General features: G+C 35.2%; 1 protein-coding gene and 1 long non-coding RNA gene across 17 annotated transcripts in view; one reads left to right on the top strand and one right to left on the bottom strand.

Annotated features, from left to right (window-relative positions):
* LOC112532437 overlaps nucleotides 1-18,188 on the top strand; it is a 102,765-nt gene that overhangs the window by 62,636 nt on the left and 21,941 nt on the right. The gene's annotated exons all lie outside the window — the stretch shown is intronic.
* The window catches only part of INPP4B (inositol polyphosphate-4-phosphatase type II B), a 287,734-nt gene that overhangs the window by 41,471 nt on the left and 228,075 nt on the right, over nucleotides 1-18,188 (bottom strand). For all 14 annotated transcript variants that reach the window (XM_040700268.2, XM_025150480.3, XM_025150479.3 and 11 more), the window contains 5 exons: nucleotides 17,474-17,612; nucleotides 8,243-8,415; nucleotides 7,155-7,278; nucleotides 6,004-6,121; nucleotides 1,226-1,366 (listed from right to left, as the gene is read on the bottom strand). In XM_040700268.2, coding sequence (XP_040556202.1) covers nucleotides 1,226-1,366; nucleotides 6,004-6,121; nucleotides 7,155-7,278; nucleotides 8,243-8,415; nucleotides 17,474-17,612 — 695 coding nt within the window. The remainder of the gene's footprint in view (nucleotides 1-1,225; nucleotides 1,367-6,003; nucleotides 6,122-7,154; nucleotides 7,279-8,242; nucleotides 8,416-17,473; nucleotides 17,613-18,188) is intronic.

Consider the following 18,188-nt stretch of genomic DNA (forward strand, 5'->3'; position numbering starts at 1 on the left):
TTATTATGAGTGATTTTGCTGTTTGTACATCATCACTCTAGCTATGTTAATTATCCCATAAAATCACTTTTCCCCTTTTTTATGGTATCAAGAATCAGCTACTTTCATTTTCAGGGGTGTTTCAACTTCTCTAATGAACTTTACACTATTTTCTCTGGTAAAACATTAACTTATACCTCCATTTTCTGATTCAGCCTCCATCTCCCATTCAAATTTTATACCTGGCTTTCCAACACATCACTGATCACAATTCAGAGCAGTCCGCTATAAATATCCACAATGCTATGTGACTGCACTCCTTAGGAGACTTCCATAAGTCCCCTTTTACTCTGCTGTATACAAAGAACATGATGTCAAACTCCTGTAGTGCCGTTTCTTTCCTATTGTCCAAGCTAACAGTTTTTCACTATGCCCAGGTATTTGCTCACCTACACTTAGATTGCTTTTGGTTTTGAGTTTATACTGAACGCTACCTAAAGGAACATATTTCACCCCCCACGTGCTCCGTAAACAAATTGAGTAAAAGGAAAAAGGTACTTGTCTTCTTGTACACGTTCACCTTGCAATTTTAGGATTGTACAAACTTAGTAATTTAACATGACCAATAGATAACTTTCTCTTGAGAAATTTATAAGATGGGAAAACTTTGACCAAGATTGTACTGATAAATTACTTTCCAGCAATCCCTTCAGAAGACTAATATTAACATATTATAATTTTACTATCATTAGCATACTCTACATTAGTAATCAACACTTCTTAATGCTGTTAAAAAATAATCAAACCTAAGAAGTTGAGAAAAAGTTTCTCTTTATGGTTTATGATTTTTCTAGTACTTTCAACTCCATCTCTAAGATACTAAGAATTTGGAATTTTTGAACTTCAGTTGCCTTAAGTGCCAAAGCACCACACAAACTTCTACATGTATAATCTAGAAATACATTCATACCTATATCCAAGGAAAACCCGGTGCTGGCTGCGTGAAATAAATGCACAATGAAGTCCTGTATATGGCCATCTCTTCACTTGGTCTTTCATATTATTTTGCAGATTCTTTTCATTGCTTGTACTTATTTCCTTTAATACTTTTTAAAATACGTACAAAGTCAAGCTGAGATGGTCCAAGAGCAAATAACAAGAAATGACTTCTTTGTAATCCTGTGAGAGATGTCTCAAACAGAATACCCAGAAAATAAGAAAAATATTTTGGCAAGTGTCTTCTTACCTGTCTGCAAGTGTTTGCTGTTCATTGATTCCAACATTAAAGAGTACTGGATACATGCGAAGTAGCTTTCCTTCTTTAATCTCTTGTGGTAGCAACTCGAACATCTTTGCCGGAAGCTGGACCTCTATGACATAATGTTCACTAGGAAAAATAAAAGGAAGAGTAAGAATAGGAATTTTGCTTAGTTTGTTTGAAATTATAATTTTCCTAAGTCATAGTGAACATTTAAGCATACAGACCAGTTCCCTCTTTTCCTCCTAACTGTGCTAAAACATAAAATGTTAAAAATCAGTTTGCATGTTTTATAAGTACCACAAGCTTATTTGGAAATGGGCAAGTACATATAGTTACATGCACTTGACAATGACTTCTTTACTGAAGTGAAAATAGGATTAAAAGTGAAATTGTCAGAAGTCTTCTACTACCAAAATATCAGTGAGAACACCTGAACTCTTAAAATGCATCTTGTTGAATTACAAAAACAACTTCCTTCTGGAAGCCACAATCTGTATTCCTCCTGCTCAAAGTATTGTAATGGTCTCGATAAAGCAAAAATCCTTCAAAAAAACCCAATGCAAAATTCCCATTTTCTTCAGAGTCTGGATTTTCATCCTGAGGTTAGAAAGCATAATGAACAACAAAAGGGACTCTGTTCAGATAATAATTGAAGATTGATTTCTGAAACATTGATCCTATTTTGGGAGAAGGATGTGATACAACATTTTTGTTTTTATATTGTGTTTGGCTGGACTTTATTAAAAATGTTACTTTGATTGCCAGTTCAATTTCTTACGTCCTTCACTGTGAAACCCTCAAGCTGAATTTCACCTGTCTTTGAGGACTGATGCCTGACTTGACGCAACAGAAACAATAACATGCAGTTAGCTTGTTTTTTTACTAGCTTTCTTTCTATAATTAGAGCAATTAGATAAATAAAAAAGAATACATTAGAAGCAGATCCATTTCTCTTCAGGACTTGGCAATTTTAATCATTCAAAGAGGGCCAACTGATACCAAAGAGCTTTCCTACAGAGCTCACTTAAATACAGCATCAAGAAAGAAAAATATTACAGCAGTAGTGAAGGAGGATCTATATCCTACCTGAAGAAATCAGGCCTAGAATCTCGCATGATGTGTGCATGCAAACTTAAGATGGAAAAGGATGAATTTTGATCTTTTGATTTGATTTAGTTATTTTTTTTCTAAATAATACTGTTTGCTTCTACTAAAATAATTTATCTAGAAGTCTCTCCATCAATCAATCATGTGTTTGCTAAAAAAGTCAAATAGAAATTTGAGTTCCCAAATGTAGAACTTGGAGGGAGGAGGGGAAGGCAGAAAAATGACAAGCTGGATAAATGAGTGTTACAGTCTCAGAGCAGGTGTCCTGCCCACGTACCTGAGAACAACATAAACCAGGTCCAAAACAGACTTATGATTAAAACATAATTACATGTGGCAAGGGCAACAGCACATGCTTTGGTATGGTCTAGATCTACTGCACAATCTCTGAGCAAAAGAGAGATGCTCCATATTGAGGAGATTGTCAGTAGCTATGAATGGAGGATACATGACTCAGAGGTTTTCTGTTTTACTTAAGTAATTCATCCATATGAAGGAAATACAGAGTTAGCAAGGATGACAGTAAAGGATGTTGATCTTTGTACAGCAGCATTCATTCTCAGCCTGCAAACTAGCATTCCTAGCTGCTGTGAAGTTACTAAAAACTCTTCCTGTCATGTAGTGCTTTCAGTAAGTTGAAAATAAATGTTGGTTTAATTAAATCAATTAAATTAAATTAATAAAAGCCAGTTTAATGTAAAGAATGTATGCTACTGAACCAAAAACATCATCAAACCACTGCTCTGCTGCATTTCACACCCTCAAAATCACAATAGACCTTGAAGTGTGTAAAACAACATTCCTCAGTGTTGACCTTTAGGCATGATAAATTGAAACTGGTATCATTTAAGAGCCTCCTCTTACCTAAAATTAAATAAATAAATTATACGTTTGTTAAAATCTTAGAGATAATCCCTGGTAAAATTAAAAGATCTTTAACAACTTTCATAATTAGAACAATCCTCTTTTCATCATTTAAGAAAAAGGCTATTCAACTATGTGAGTAACTCCAGAAGTGGCTCTGAAGTCAGGTAGAAAGAAGAAATAAAACCGAACTACTGACAACTGGAAGACTTGACATTCATTTACCAAAATTTTACAAGTGCTATGATTCTACTTATATAAGAAAGAGCTCTGAAGCAACATATTTTATTGTCACTTTGTTTCTCTCTTTATGGCTAATTTCAGTACAAATGTAGTAGGCAGTTTTGACATGTAGTGGCCTTATTATCCATCTTGTTTTCCAGTATGAAGGTGAGAAACCAAAAAGCAAGCGCAAAAAAGAAGATCAGTAAATGTTTCTTTTTCTCCCTGAGAGATCATTAAATGTTAAAAACCAAAATAAAACAAGCAATAGAGGAATCCTGCATGTTTAAAAGGGTAAATAGTACATTATAATTTATTTGTAAACTAATTCTAGAAATTCAGGTATTCCATATTTTCTTCACTTAAATGTGACTTCTTAAGAGTACCCTCCCTATTTGCCTTATTCTCTTACATTTGTTATTATGACATAGGACAGATATATACTTTCAGTCTTGATAAAAAGCTTCTCACAATTAACCCCATGCAGGTGAGGGCCAAGGACTGGAGTTATCTGCACTCAGCCTCAAACGCACACACAGCTCACTGCCGTAAATACAGAACAAGTCATTTACATGCACCTTTGCTTTGCAATAGGAAAATAAATAAATACAAACAGCCTCTGTATCTCAGCAGGAAGGTGCTTTATCCAGCCAAGTGACAACTGTTCAGATCACTTCAGTGCGGCTGCAAGTGCCAGCCTGATCACGTCCTTAGCTGAAAGCACTTTTATCAAATCCTGCAATGCCTCAAAGTTCACGTGTACAATCAAATACATTCCAACAAAGGGTTTTATGCAAGTGCTAACTAGGTTTTGTCCATAAAAAAGCATGCAAGCACTTGAACTTTATTCCACCTGGGTGGTCGGAGTCAGCCATCCATGCTGGCAGGGTGAACACTACTCAATGCCATGCTCTTTGGATTGTTTTGGTTTTATACATAGAATCTCAGTCTTCAGTAGTTCCCTCAGAAACCAAATATAAGTGAATACTCTGATTCTGCAAATAAAGAACCAGTAGCTTCATGTTCTGTCTTGCATTTCTACAGTTAATATGGTATGCAGTATTAATTGTAAAAATGCGAAATATAGCCTTATTTTATTAAGCTACATCATATAAAATTCATCTCCAAAAACAACCACTGAAGCAATCTAAAAATTGTTGATTCTCTAAACATTCATTAGCACATACTCAGTTTTTCCACCATCTTCTCTTTTTATGATCAGCTTCCAAATGCTGTTTGATGGGAGCTGTCTCATTACAGCTCTAAGAGAACCAGGGCTCCATACAAGCCTTAAATTGCTTTTTTTTTTTTTTTCATTCTGATATCAGTTCCATTGAGTTAACTCTTGCCAGTAAGTACAGTACAAGAACCATGGGCAGTAGCTCTTCTGTAACAATGAATACTTTATCAATCCAGAATGCTTGAGGCAGCTTCAGGCTTGAGTCTTGCAAAACCAGGAGCTTCTGGTGTGACAATTCAGTGTACTGCAGCAAGGGCAGCAAGCCAGTAAATGTAGCAGCTAGGTTTTTCAAGATGTTTGACTGGTGTGATTTACAAAGGATGAATTTCTTCTGCCTTATCTGTACATCATAATTACTCTCAATTATTCCCGATGTGTTGCCTATCATACTCTGGCCTTCCTACTATTTATTTTGATCACTTCTGGGTAGGCCCACAGGATAAGAATTAATCATCTAGAATAATTAAGTAAATCAGTTGTGAGAGCCTCCTTCAGAGGAAGCACTGTTTCTAAAAGTGGATGCTTTTAGCTGAATTCAATTTACTGTTGGCTTAAGAATAATGATACTATTAAGGAAGTGATTTTGGCAAAAGTAAAAACATTTGGAGCTTCAGCCTAGAATAATACTGGAGATTAAAATCCCATTCCTCATGTGTAACCATATTTTTAACCCTTTTCAAGCCAAAATTAATCAAGAATTTCATTTTATGTCCCAATATTCAGCGCTGCTTATGTGAGATGCATGATGCATAATGCATTAATGGCTTCCCACAAGGACTTCTGATGCTGCATGTGTTCTGAATGATCTTCAGCAAATACAATAGGCTTCATTTTTCAAAATTGACCATTTTTGTGCTAGTTTTTGGCATCTGAGTTTTTCAGTTTTCATTTTAAGACAACCAAGGTCTAGCTGTTCGAAATGCGATTTCATTTGTCACACTGAAAAATTTAAGTTCTGGTCACCTCCAAATAAGGTATATTTAGTCAGAGGCCACTTCTATCAATATTGACCTTGTCACTACTTTTTATTCGGTGCCTGGATATGAAAAATACAACACAAATTTTACACAATTCAGACACTGTTACAATTAATTTGTATTAATATTTGGAACTTTTAGGTACTCATCGAGTAAGCAACACAGAGCCCATACCACTGATAGCTTTAAGAACCCCTACTACCTCATTACATCTCATTTGCCTCATGAAAAATGAAACTATTGTACCTTGCATGCAATAGAACTCAGCAACAAACAAATCATTGTGCGTGCTTTCATGTGCTACCATTTAAAACTACCTTGCCATGTGCTCCAGGAAACAAAACAAATCTTACCGCCTTCCAGTTATAATAGGCAAAAAGTCTTCTGATTTGGCTTCAATGACTTTAAACATTACTTTCTGCAAATCTGAAATTCCCACAGCCATGTCTTCGAGCATCCCTGCTTCTTCACCTATATGGAAAGATTACAGAAGTTATTTAACAGAGAAGACAGATCAGTCAGTGAATAGGTTACAGTAAGGCAATGCAGGGATTATATTTTCCAGTCTGAGCCTCTAAAAGTCACAGCCCCAAATCCACATTAAAGTAGCCTACATAAAAGCAGGCTGATTTCAAGAACTGCTGACAATTCTCTGTGGCCTAGATGATAACAACGAGTATTAAGCACCTCTGAAAATCAACCTGTTCTATATGTGCATAGAATAACTTCAGAAAAGCCTTTTTTTGTCTGTTCCAAAAGTGTTTTTAAAGACTGTCCTGCTGATGGAGGACAAAGGTTTTAAGAATAACAGTGAATATCGTGTAAAAGGAGTCTGATAGCAACCTCCAAGTGTGGAGATACAATTGCCTACGCAGCAAAGAACTGCATAAATGCTAAATCCTTCTACTTTAATCAAAAATCTCTATTTTGGCAAAGTACTCCATTACATCTAGTTCAAACCATTTTGAAACAAGCTGCAATTTCTCTCTCTAAATATCTTTTAAATAGATATCAAATGATGGAATCTGTAATAATTTAGGCATTAAACAATCTCAAGGTATCTTAACTTCACCAATACTGACACAGTCAGGGCACAGGAGATAGTCAGCAACTACTTATATGTTCTGTTTGTGTCCGCCTTATAAACTGACTTTGGGTCAGGTCAAATGCCTTTACAAACAGAGCATTTAGCAAAATCAAGAGATCCCCTAGCTGTACTGATGAAGCAAACCTCCTGTATTTAAGGCACTGCAGTTCAGCACTCTGCATCAGCTACTGTTCCCTGAGAGTGAAAATGAATTAATTTGTGATATATTGCGTCGACAGCAATGTATCAATGGCATCAACTGTGCCATGATATGGAAGCCTACGTTCTCTTCAAGGTAAAAATTCCTTGATTCAATAAGCCAAATTTCTGGAAACAGAATCAAGGTTAAAATCAGAAACTCCTGGGTAAACATCTGGTCTGCATTCATAAGGAATTTTGTCCAAGAGCTCTACTTACTATATGTGCTTAGGAGTCCTTCATATTGCACAAGTAATCCAACAGTATGAAGCTGTTGTAAAAATCCTTGATCATGTAAACCTGTGTGCAGCTTGATTATAAACCCACAGACCAATCCAGCAAGCTATAAAGATAATAAAGAATGTGAAATCACATCAGTTAATATCTAGATACTTGAGAAAATAACTTAGGTATTTTTACTTAATGACTATATACATTATTTCATATTAGTTTATTGTTGAGACACTTTGTGGTATAAAAATAAGTAAAATATTCTCTTATTTAATATTGCAGAAACTTTCTTTTTTTCAGGTTGTATTATTTACACTGGCATAAATGAGACCAAAACCTTCCTTAATAGAATATAAACTCATAAGGATGTGAATTATAATAGATTTCAATGCAGTTTGGCACCTAATGCAAACATCTCCTTGCTCATCGCACCCTAACTTCTTAACTATGTTAGGAAAAATACACAATCTTTAGGGAGAAATTAGACAAGTCACTTAGAGGCAAGCTGTGTGGAAGATACCACCTACAGGAGAGGATCAAAAGAACTTCAGCTATTTACCATGAGAAGACTAGTCTGAGGAGAGACATGTTGACAGTCTTCAGACACATAAAGTACTGATTCAAACTGGAAACAAATGATCTATAATTCATTTCCAAGGTGACCAGGAAAAAAATTTCTAGCTTGAATAGCAGCAAGGAACATTCAGGCTAGACTTGAGATTCTTACAGGTAAGGATACTGGCATAGATAATCAGGGAAGACTGCGTCAGTAGCTTTATGGATCCCTCTTTGTGCAAAGGGGATAGATTACATAAGAATTTCAGTTTACTGCAGACCTATTTCTGTGACTCTGTTTCAGTTACTATGGATTTCCATTTACTATTGATTTTTCTAACACATTATAAAATATTTAGGTGGATGTAATGGAAAATACATGAAAAAGTTGTGTTAAATTTGGAGAGAAAAAAAAACAACAAACCAACACATATGCAGGCATAGTATGTTCAATTACAGCAACACTAATAACATCAAAAATAGTCACCAGAGTAGAAGATAAGTGACATAAGACAACCTACTGCTTGACTAAAGACAATGTCTCTCCTTAGGGTCAGCATCAAACATTGTGGCAAACCACAGGCAAGTTCCTGGAGCAAAACAAACGCCATGGACTGCTTTGCCCTAGTGACCACCTCTCCCATGCAATCCTTCAGCGTAATCACCAGGGGATAAAGCTGCTCATACCAGTCACCTAGAACAAGACAGATCATTAGTTCCAAAACAGGAAAGTTGTAGAAAAAAATCTGTATTCAGATTGGAGAGTGAGCTGCAGTAGAATGTATTAGACTTTTGGTGACACTACAGCTCTATTCTAACCATTGTGGGTCTGCAAACATGAGAGGAATGACTCTAGCTTACCACTGAGATGGGGGATATTTTTCTAACAGACTGAATTTCTCTGTAAAGCCTGCATTAAAGTGCTGTACACAGAGGATTTCGGGGTAAGAGTGAAAACTCATTTAACCGTGACATGAATATGATGAAGAATCTCATGTTCTATCTAGCACTGACAACTCAGATCTAAGCAAATGAAATGCAGTCAAAAAAGAAAAAAACAAACTTAGAAAGAGCATATATTCAAGTAAGAGTGGATGCTGGAAGGCAAAACAGAAGAACAAATAGTTATCCGGGAAGGATATTACCTATTTAACGTATAGGCTGGAAAGACAGTAACCTTCAAGTCACATTCATTTTTCTTTTTAGTTTCTGTCTGTATTCTCTTTAAATAGAGATATTGAACTCATTATTTTTTTAGTTACTCTGAGCAGAGTATGTACATGTACAGAGTATGAACAAAATGTTTTGTTCAGTTAAAAAGTATGTTAGGAATATCAGAAAAAAACAGGCTAGTGAAACATATGAAAAAAGGGGACTTCTAAACATATTAGAAATGAACGAAAGTGATAATGAGGAATGGAGGAAAACTAGAATAGCTTACTCAAACTTGCCCAATTACTCAAGCTGTTCCCAAATTTGTCAAGATTTAATAAAAGCAGACCTGCACTGTAGTTATCTATGGTTTTGCCTACCGCTCTACAATGAGCAAATAATAAAGAAAAAAAGTACTCTTTCAGAATGTGCCTCTTGCTTTCATTGTAGTTTCAAAAGAAAGAAACCTATGTTCTAGAAAAATCTATATAAAAACAAGGAGTTTAACTGACTAATACTGTTCATCACTAAGTCATTTAACCTGTAGATTAGTGTAATTAAGAATCAATGATAATCAGAATCTGTTCAATTTAAACTGTAATTACGTGGAAGATAACAGCACATTTTTTCAGGTAACAGAATCTGAATCAGGTCAGCAAGAGGCTCATTAGTACTAAGAAGTCCTTTAAACAACACCACATAGCTGCCTGCTGCAAAGTTAATTTGGCTATGCTACGGAAAAATATGGAAATGGATAAAACTGTAGCCAAGACAACAGAAAGAGCTTTGAAAGCTAGGAGGAACCACAAAAAATTAAGCTGCAGGAAGGAAGGAATGGGAATTAAGACAGAGCGGTCAGAGAGAATAACTTGGATTGCTTTGTAAACAGTGCCTATGTGGCAAGACAAACTGTGTTTTAACAGAGGCATACATATTTCAGTGGAAGAAATAAAGACTGAAGAGCTTTTCTCTGGAAAAGAGCAGTTATCAAGTTACAGCCATCATGAACCAAACAGAACATAAGCATCTCCAGTTCCATGCTGCAGCAAGGAGCTGATTTTATACAAAAATATTGATAACAACTCATGCCAACATCTGGTTTACACATTTTAAAGAGCACTGGAATAAGCGAGAGCTTGAAGAGGAGAGCTACCAAGATTTAGAGTTTAATCTTCTTAAGCCTATAAAAAAGATGAAGCAGTAATTTGATTTCTGTTCTTTATGAAGAAAAAATGAAGAGTACTAAAGGGGATCTGTATTCTAGGGAATAAAAGCAAAAGAAACAAAGGCTGGAGGCTGCTGTGAGACACATTCAGATTTATAAATACAGCAGAAAACTGGACGTCAGACTAGGTTGACCAGGCCATATAAATTCTTCTTTCTATTCTTAAGTTATACTGATTTATTAAATTAATCAATGAATAAATGCCAGGAAAAGCAGAATGAGATTAAAACACAGTGTACACTAAATCAGTGAGCAGGTCATAACTGATAAAAATAGAATTTCTAGTCTGCTTCTCACTTGAGCAAATAATTTGATGAAATCCCTGGGTATTCCCCATTTTTCTTACAAACAGCAGTGCAACCTAAGCTGTAAAAGCATGACCACTTACTTAAGGGTAGAAAAATAGACCAGAAGGTAGAGCCAATCTGTCCCAAAGGAGAGTTGGACAGACACAGCCAAATACACTGACACCGAGGGCAAGAGAGAAAAAGATGAATTTGTAGATCTAGACACATTTTATGTGCATGCTTTTACAACTTAGGTTATGTGGAGAGGACTAAGGAGATCCACCAACTCTCCTTCAAAGAAAAGTGGGTCACATACCAACCACAAAAGTCAAGCAACACTGAGATCTTATTCTACCAAGTTGCCCCTTAATCAGACACTCCACATAGTGCATTTCTGCTTCTTTAGGAACATAACTTTGTACTTGTCCTCAGTGAACTGCATTCTAGTACTTCAGTGCTCCATTTCGTCAACATCCATTCTAGTCCTACTCCCATGGTGCTTAAAGCATCTCCCAGCTTTAATCGTCTGAAAATTTTATGAGAATCATCTATATTTCATAAACCAAGTCAGTAATGAAAATATTGAATAATACTGGACTGAGAACAAATCCAAGCAGATCCTACTTCATACAGCCTTCCAGGATGCCAGTGAACAACAAATTGACAGTGAATCAACAAATTGATAACTTAATTTTTCTTGTGATTTTCTGAATTATTTGTCATGTTCCTCGTGCTATGTAGCTTCACAAACATTTTCTCAGAAGAATTTTTCTAAGACTGTTTGAAAAGTAATTCTTGTAAAGACAAAAATTGGAAATATTTTTTCATATTTCTAGCACATGTCAGAATTTGTCAGTTCCTCTTGTACTAAGAAGAAATTTAAAGATTTGGAGTACTTGAGACCATTTTTATTTTCATTGAATGACAGTCAAGCTAGCTGTGTTAAAAATAGATCCTACCAAATATTAATGTTCCAAAGAAGACAGTAACATAATATTACTCTACAGAAAGCTTTACTTTCATATGCACTTTGCTTTGTAGAAAACAATAAAAATCCTAAGTTTGTAGGAAGCCTTACCTCAGTGGCTAAACAAATGAGAAATTATTTTATTTTAGAGCATAAAATAGATTTATACTTGACAACTGGAAAGAAGAAAATACAATACCCCCATGTAATAAAATGACCTAAAACAATCACTTAACTCCTTGCCTACAGTGAAAATTCCTGTTCACCTTTAGTAAAGATGTCCAATCCCCAGAAGGTGGAGCTAGTTCACAAATCAAAATAGAGATTACACAGCTACTTGAGAACAGAATATTTATGAATGGACAGGTATATATTCAGGTTTGTCCTTTTATTTTAAAGTAAGATTAGTGTTCTAAGATTAAAAAAAAAAAAGTGCATCACAAAACAAATTCTTTGAAGGAACAACTGTAGAAAAACATCTTCATAGATGCTCAATCATTGGTCTGTGTTAAAATCTTCATATGTCTGTTCTTACATTGGATATCCAGTTGCAAATACTCCATTGAGGATATAAAACAAGGTTGCTCATTAACCATGCACAAGTCTCTGCGTATGAGAAACACAGCAAATACTGCAGCTATGAAGTTGCTCCTTGAAACTGAGAAGCACGCTTATTAAAAAACAACAAAAACAAGCCTTGCATTTTAGGCCTATATAAATCTAATAGACTTCAAGAAAATGTAGTACTTATATGCAAAGGATAGCATGGAATACTAATAAAATTTGTGAAGTAAAAAAGTACACGTAAAAAGAGCCTTAAAGTCCTGATCTAAATTCATGTTTAGATTGTCCTGATTTACCTTTGCACAATGTGACTCATGTCCGAAGGTAATGCTTGGTTACAAGACACTGTTTCCATATCCAGAAGAGTTTGGGAGATGTTCAAGATGCCTTCAACTCTTTCTTCACAAGAAAACCTGCAATCAGCTCAGCATCAGCTGTTGCTGAAAGAAGATGCTGTCAGGATAACCATAGCTCAGGACCTCTGATCCCGCAGAGACTGACAATAGCCTTGCAGAATCATATAAGGAAAGGAACTGTAAAAATTACTGCTTTTGTTTCTAACACATTCAAGCATTTACAGAAAACACTGACATTTCAGATATCAGATTTCTCTAAAATTGAATTTGCAAGATATACATCCTCAATAAAGTGGAAAAGAAGTCTTTCAAAAAGACTGAAGGAATAACTGAATGAATAAACACTTCAGAAAGGACGTTAGGATCAAGAGCATAAACTACAGGTAGACTACAGGATGACTGTCATGTTGCTAACATGAGGAGGGCAGCCTGTCCTCTTTGAAATACTTAACATCCAAACAAAGGTGTCAAAGCCTAGTGATGAGGAAAGGAAACAATTCAAAAATCATGCTAGTCAGCCTTTGGATAGGAAACTAAAACAAGGTGTAAAAGCCAGACACGGAAAACAGAAGGATGGGACTAAAAGAAAACATAATTGCTATACAGTTAGCATGAGATTAGAACAAGAGTAAGACAGTACAAGTGTAGTACTCTGCTTTCATTGCCAACAGAGCTGTGGAGGTTCAGTTTAGGATGGGATTCTTCAGTCTCATTCTCTTAACTTGCCTGCACAGGCAAATGGCCTGCTCAGCTCCCAGCTAGTCATTCTACATGTTAACACTCAAGTTGCACATTAAATTTGATAAAGTTTGGCAGAAAAGCGAGCTCCTGCTCTTTTCAAAATCAAGCCCACTGAACTGTTCATTAAAATGTGCTGATGATCAAATAGGAAGAGCCTAAGGCTATGCAATTGCACTCCTATCTTTTTTTTCCCTGGCAACAGAGAAAAAAAGCTAATTCTGCCATTCCTGTCTGGATCACCTAAAAATCAGTGGATATCTTTGATGGCTTTAATTCACCTCAGAATTTAAATGGTATAAAGTTACAAACTAAAAATGAAATTAAAGCAAAAGAATGCACAACACCTGTCTTTTAAAGGAGCAGAAAACCCTCAAAACTTTTGGTCATAAAGTTAACGGCAGCTACTGAAGACTTAAACATTTACTGTAACTAATCATTCCCTTAATAAATATATATACAAATATATATAAAGCCCACAATAGGATTGAAATAACAGCTCATATAATGTAAATTTATTGACATCACAAACTGAACATCCTACACAAAACCTAATGGCTTAAGGAAAAAAGGCCAGCAAAACAAATTAACCAGCCCAAAACTGAAACAATCTCCTCAGAAACAGCTGGTGCAAACAGAATGCAGTAATTAAGCCCAATGGTCTGAACTTACTCTTTCAGGACAGGACCATGTTCTCTATTTCTTTGTTTTCCCACTTAGCTCTTGCAGTTATTTAATTTAAGGATGAGAGCTCAGCTCTTTGAGAAGGGATAAGGTTTTATCCTTGTAATTCTGCAATACTTCTCACTTCCCAGTAGAACATCACAAAACTAAGTCTTCCAGGTATTTCTGCAGTTAATGTAACAACAGTTGATCACGTAGTTCTGGTGCCAAAGGAAACAAATTTAAGATCTTGGAGATTTATCACTCCATTCTAATCATCTGAGATTTTCTGTACTGTCAGAAGGATTAAGAGAAAAAGTTGAAGCCCACTAACCATATATATATTTGTGTCTCAGATACTTCGGTCTCATAGAAAACAGGAAAAGAAGGTGATGGCAACAACAAAGTTAAAACTAATAAAAACTAAACTGAAGATATAGAAATAATGTAGAAACCTTTCTCTAGAAGTATTACACAACAAATATTCTGACATCTTGCTTAAGAAAACAGTTTGTTGAATCAGTCTTTCCTTCCCTTATTTATTTTTGAGCTTCTGTCAACAGCTTAATTACTGATAGCAACCACTGCTGTAGTGGTTGTCTTATATTCTGGGCTACATACAGCCCAGTTAATGAAATTAACAGAGAAGGAAGACAGAGATTAGCGGGAATCAAAAGTGGAAAAATAGAAGTAGTACATTATATTTTGGAAAAAAAGCTGATGCAAAGACTTAAAGAAAACAAGAAGGAAAAACCTGAGGAAAAGTAATGAAAGTGTTTTTCAGTATTGTTCTTTGTTTTCTCAAAATAAATAGCACTTGCTAATCAAGTAACAGACTAAGGGAGAATTTTTCATCTTCCCAACTAAATGATCATTTCAAGTAAAAGCTGTTCTTCTGAAGATGCAAACAAAATCACACCATTTTATTTCACATTTCTATTGGCAATTGCATTTGGATGGATGCAATTCCCTAGGGCAGTGAAAGACAGAAGGATTTAATCTAGATTTACAGAGTCCTCATCAGGTATCAGATTATTCAAAAAATAAATTAACATACACAGTCTGTAGCGATGTGGCTATGAACAGATGTTTTCCTTCATTTGAGTTATGAAATACAGCACCATTCCCCACGTACTCTTCGTAACTTACACTGAATGTTACCCTTGACCAATTCATCTGCCCAGCAGCTTAGTTTATGACTTTATATTTCACTCCAGGCAAAATCCAGGCGCAATCACAATGTCGGTTTAAATTGTTTGAGATAACTTGGTTGATTTTATATGTAGCAGATTAAGAAGTATTTGCACAGAGCCACTGGAAGAGAAGTTGAATGTGATAGATCTGATCAAGGGGTACAAAGAGCAGTTCGTACCACCACAGATAAACGTGGACATCTGTATAAACCTAAGAACAAACTATTGCATTTTACTGGTATCTCTAATTCTCCAGGACATGCTTTCACATTCTGACTCTGATGAAAAACGATAAGACAAAAATAAAGAGAATTCAGTGCTGTCAAGTAATTCTCCAAAGCAAAGCAAGTCTTGAGTTAAAAAAAAAAAAAGTAAAAAGATCTCTTTTAAAATCCATCTACTCTTCCTGATTTATCCTGCAGAGAAATCATAATCCTGCAAGTGATGAAACCACAGCATGTTACCTTGGTAAGTGATAACTCAAATTCAGTCTTATGAACACACTCAAAAGTCAGACTGCATGAAAAGTTAGGCTAAGAAAGGCATAACTCACACTGGAAGCTAACCACAAGAAAATGGTGCCACAAACATTTCTGATTAAAAAGACTCCATACTACAAATACAAGCATGTTGGGAAAAAAAGAATAAGATCATTCAATGTCAATATTGAGACTGCAAATATAAGCCTATCTCCACAAGCTTCAAACACGTGTAATGATAACATTTGTAGTTACAGGAATATGCTATTGCTCAAAAACAGCAAATTACCTTTATAACTTTTTCTACCATCTAAAATGAATGCATGATATATTCTTAGCACTCTTCTTCATTGAATGTTAGATGCTATACAAAATCCTGTATTGTAACAGGCAGGCTCACTAATATAAGGAAACATTTTATCCCATACCTTAAGGTGTATTTTTCAAAAATTTGATCAAGTTCTGGGTATTCCCCATTTTTCTTACAAACAGAAGCACAACAGTTCATAGGATCAGCTCCAGCACTGAAGCAGTTTCAAAGACCTATCTGTGCCCATACATTTGGGCATTACTCAACCTGGTTATGCTCATATTATGGTATGATATATACGCACCACATATTGCAAACTTCTAATGTACATGTTGTTTGTGAATTGAATGTAGTATAAAATGGTAATATTTTAGAAAAAGTACACTCTTACTTTATATAAGAGAAAGTTACGAACCACTGCAACTAGTCTTCAAATATAAAATGAGGAGACTTAAGGTTTAACTTATTATTAACCCCAAACACAGTACCTCCATTGTATCTAGGTGCTTCTTCGTGCCAAACTTGAGAGAGATGCAGAGACTAATAAAACACATAAAATCATGCTTTCATGAAGAAGTGAAGCATGAAAAAGGCCCCCCACAAATCTACAGCGTGCACATGTTCAGGTGTTGCAGAACACTCTACACAACTCAACAGATGCATCGACTTCACTGTTACAGAAGGGCACTTGTACTGATTGAAGAGGCAGAGAGAAGACCCTGAAATGTGGGATACATTTATAAGAGAAATTTACCTCAGTACCATAAGCCTATGTAATCTCCAGAAGACAACTGTAGTTGAACAAAACACAGTATAATTTTCTAACCATTACAATCATCATTATTGCTTACCAAGAGGCATTCCTCATTCTATTTGATAAATTATTATAATACTTAAAAGAAAATTCTTTTTTTATTTTGTCAGCTAAAAATTCCAACAAATATTTAATTTGCCTGTGTAGGGTATGAGCCTGAATCAAAGCTAAGAATACTCTTTTTTTTTTTAACAACTGTAGTGAAACTCAAATGATTGTAGTTCAGTACATTTCAGGCCTTATACTGAAAAACAGAGATTTTCTGGGAGTTAAAAATAGTGAAGGAAAAGTAGTAGATGTTCAAGTTGCTAAGTGTTTTTGCTTGTATGAACAGAAGAATAAAAATGAAGAATAATCCTAAACCATAATTTTTCAAGACTGGATTAAAATAATAGAAATATCAACCTCAAATTTTGTTCCTTAACGAAAGTACTTTTAACAATTGGAGTACAGAAAAAAAACATGTGACTCTCTCAGTACAAATGTACTGTAGCAACAGGGGAAATTTATGTCAAAGTGTACCACAGCTTTATCTGCAAAACATTGTTAACTGGCATCCTGAATTTCAGCTAAGGTAGAAAAACTAGCTAACATCAAGAAGAGAAGAGAGTTAGGCACAAGAATAATCAATTTTATTCTTTTAAACAGAATCAGTGTAGCTGAGTTCATTTTTTAAGGATTGTTTCAAGTTGACAACTACCTCTACTTCACTGTTAAGATTTTTTTATATTCTTATCTAAAGGTCTGAAAAACATAGGAAGCTTCTTTGAAAAAAGCTACTTCTGTTGATAAAAGCTTGCACCTGCAATTTGATAAACCAGACTACCACCACAGAAAGCTATGACTATGCAAATCTTTTCTATTGGCACTCTCAAAGATGCTATTGACTCCTTTATCTCATTTTTCTGTTGCTTTTTCCATTTGTATTTACACTAGTCAATGGTTATTTAAAAAAAAAGGAAAAAAAAAAACAACAACAAAAATCACACCAAATGGTTGCTTACTGCCTGCATGCTTGCAATCTGCTGTTGAAGGGTCAGTTTCACCTTCTTTAGTGTTGCCGCTGTTGTCTTTTTCAAGCAGTTTGTCCACCATGGCAATAACACAGTTTAAACTCTTCCCCACATTGGCCCACACCCTGTCCTGGAAAGAGCATAGTATTATCACTGCACATTACTGAAGGAGGGTAAAGAGACAAAAGCAACTTCTTATCAAAACATTAAAATGGAGACAAATTACACAAATATTAGGTGTTAGCATATTACCATTTCTCATTCTACAGGCAGTTTAAGCCTTTTTTCATGGACTGAATGACAACTATAATCACATTACTTTTTGGGATTTTTTTTTGGATATTAAAAGAAACATAGTTCAAATTCTACATGAAAATGCATGCAAAGTTATCTGCTTTAGGTTCAATCACAGGGAACTGAGCAGATTGTCTGTTTGACAATATACGCTAAGGGTATAGACACATAAGACCTTGACAAATCAAACCCTGCGTGCAACTAGATATTCTGCCATGGTACTGGACAACTTTTTAATAATTTAACATATCCTCTATTTTATCACATGACGTAGTCTGTTAATACAGATACAAAATTAAAATATAAAAATTATCAATTAGCTGTCATGACACATTTAAGGTACCATCTGAGGTAATTTCAGTTTTGTCCTGCACCTCTCACAAAGACTGCAATCATGAGTTGTTCACTGAGT

This window comes from Gallus gallus, chromosome 4, assembly GCF_016699485.2.
Source record: "Gallus gallus isolate bGalGal1 chromosome 4, bGalGal1.mat.broiler.GRCg7b, whole genome shotgun sequence".
Classification (NCBI taxonomy): Eukaryota; Metazoa; Chordata; class Aves; order Galliformes; family Phasianidae; genus Gallus; species Gallus gallus.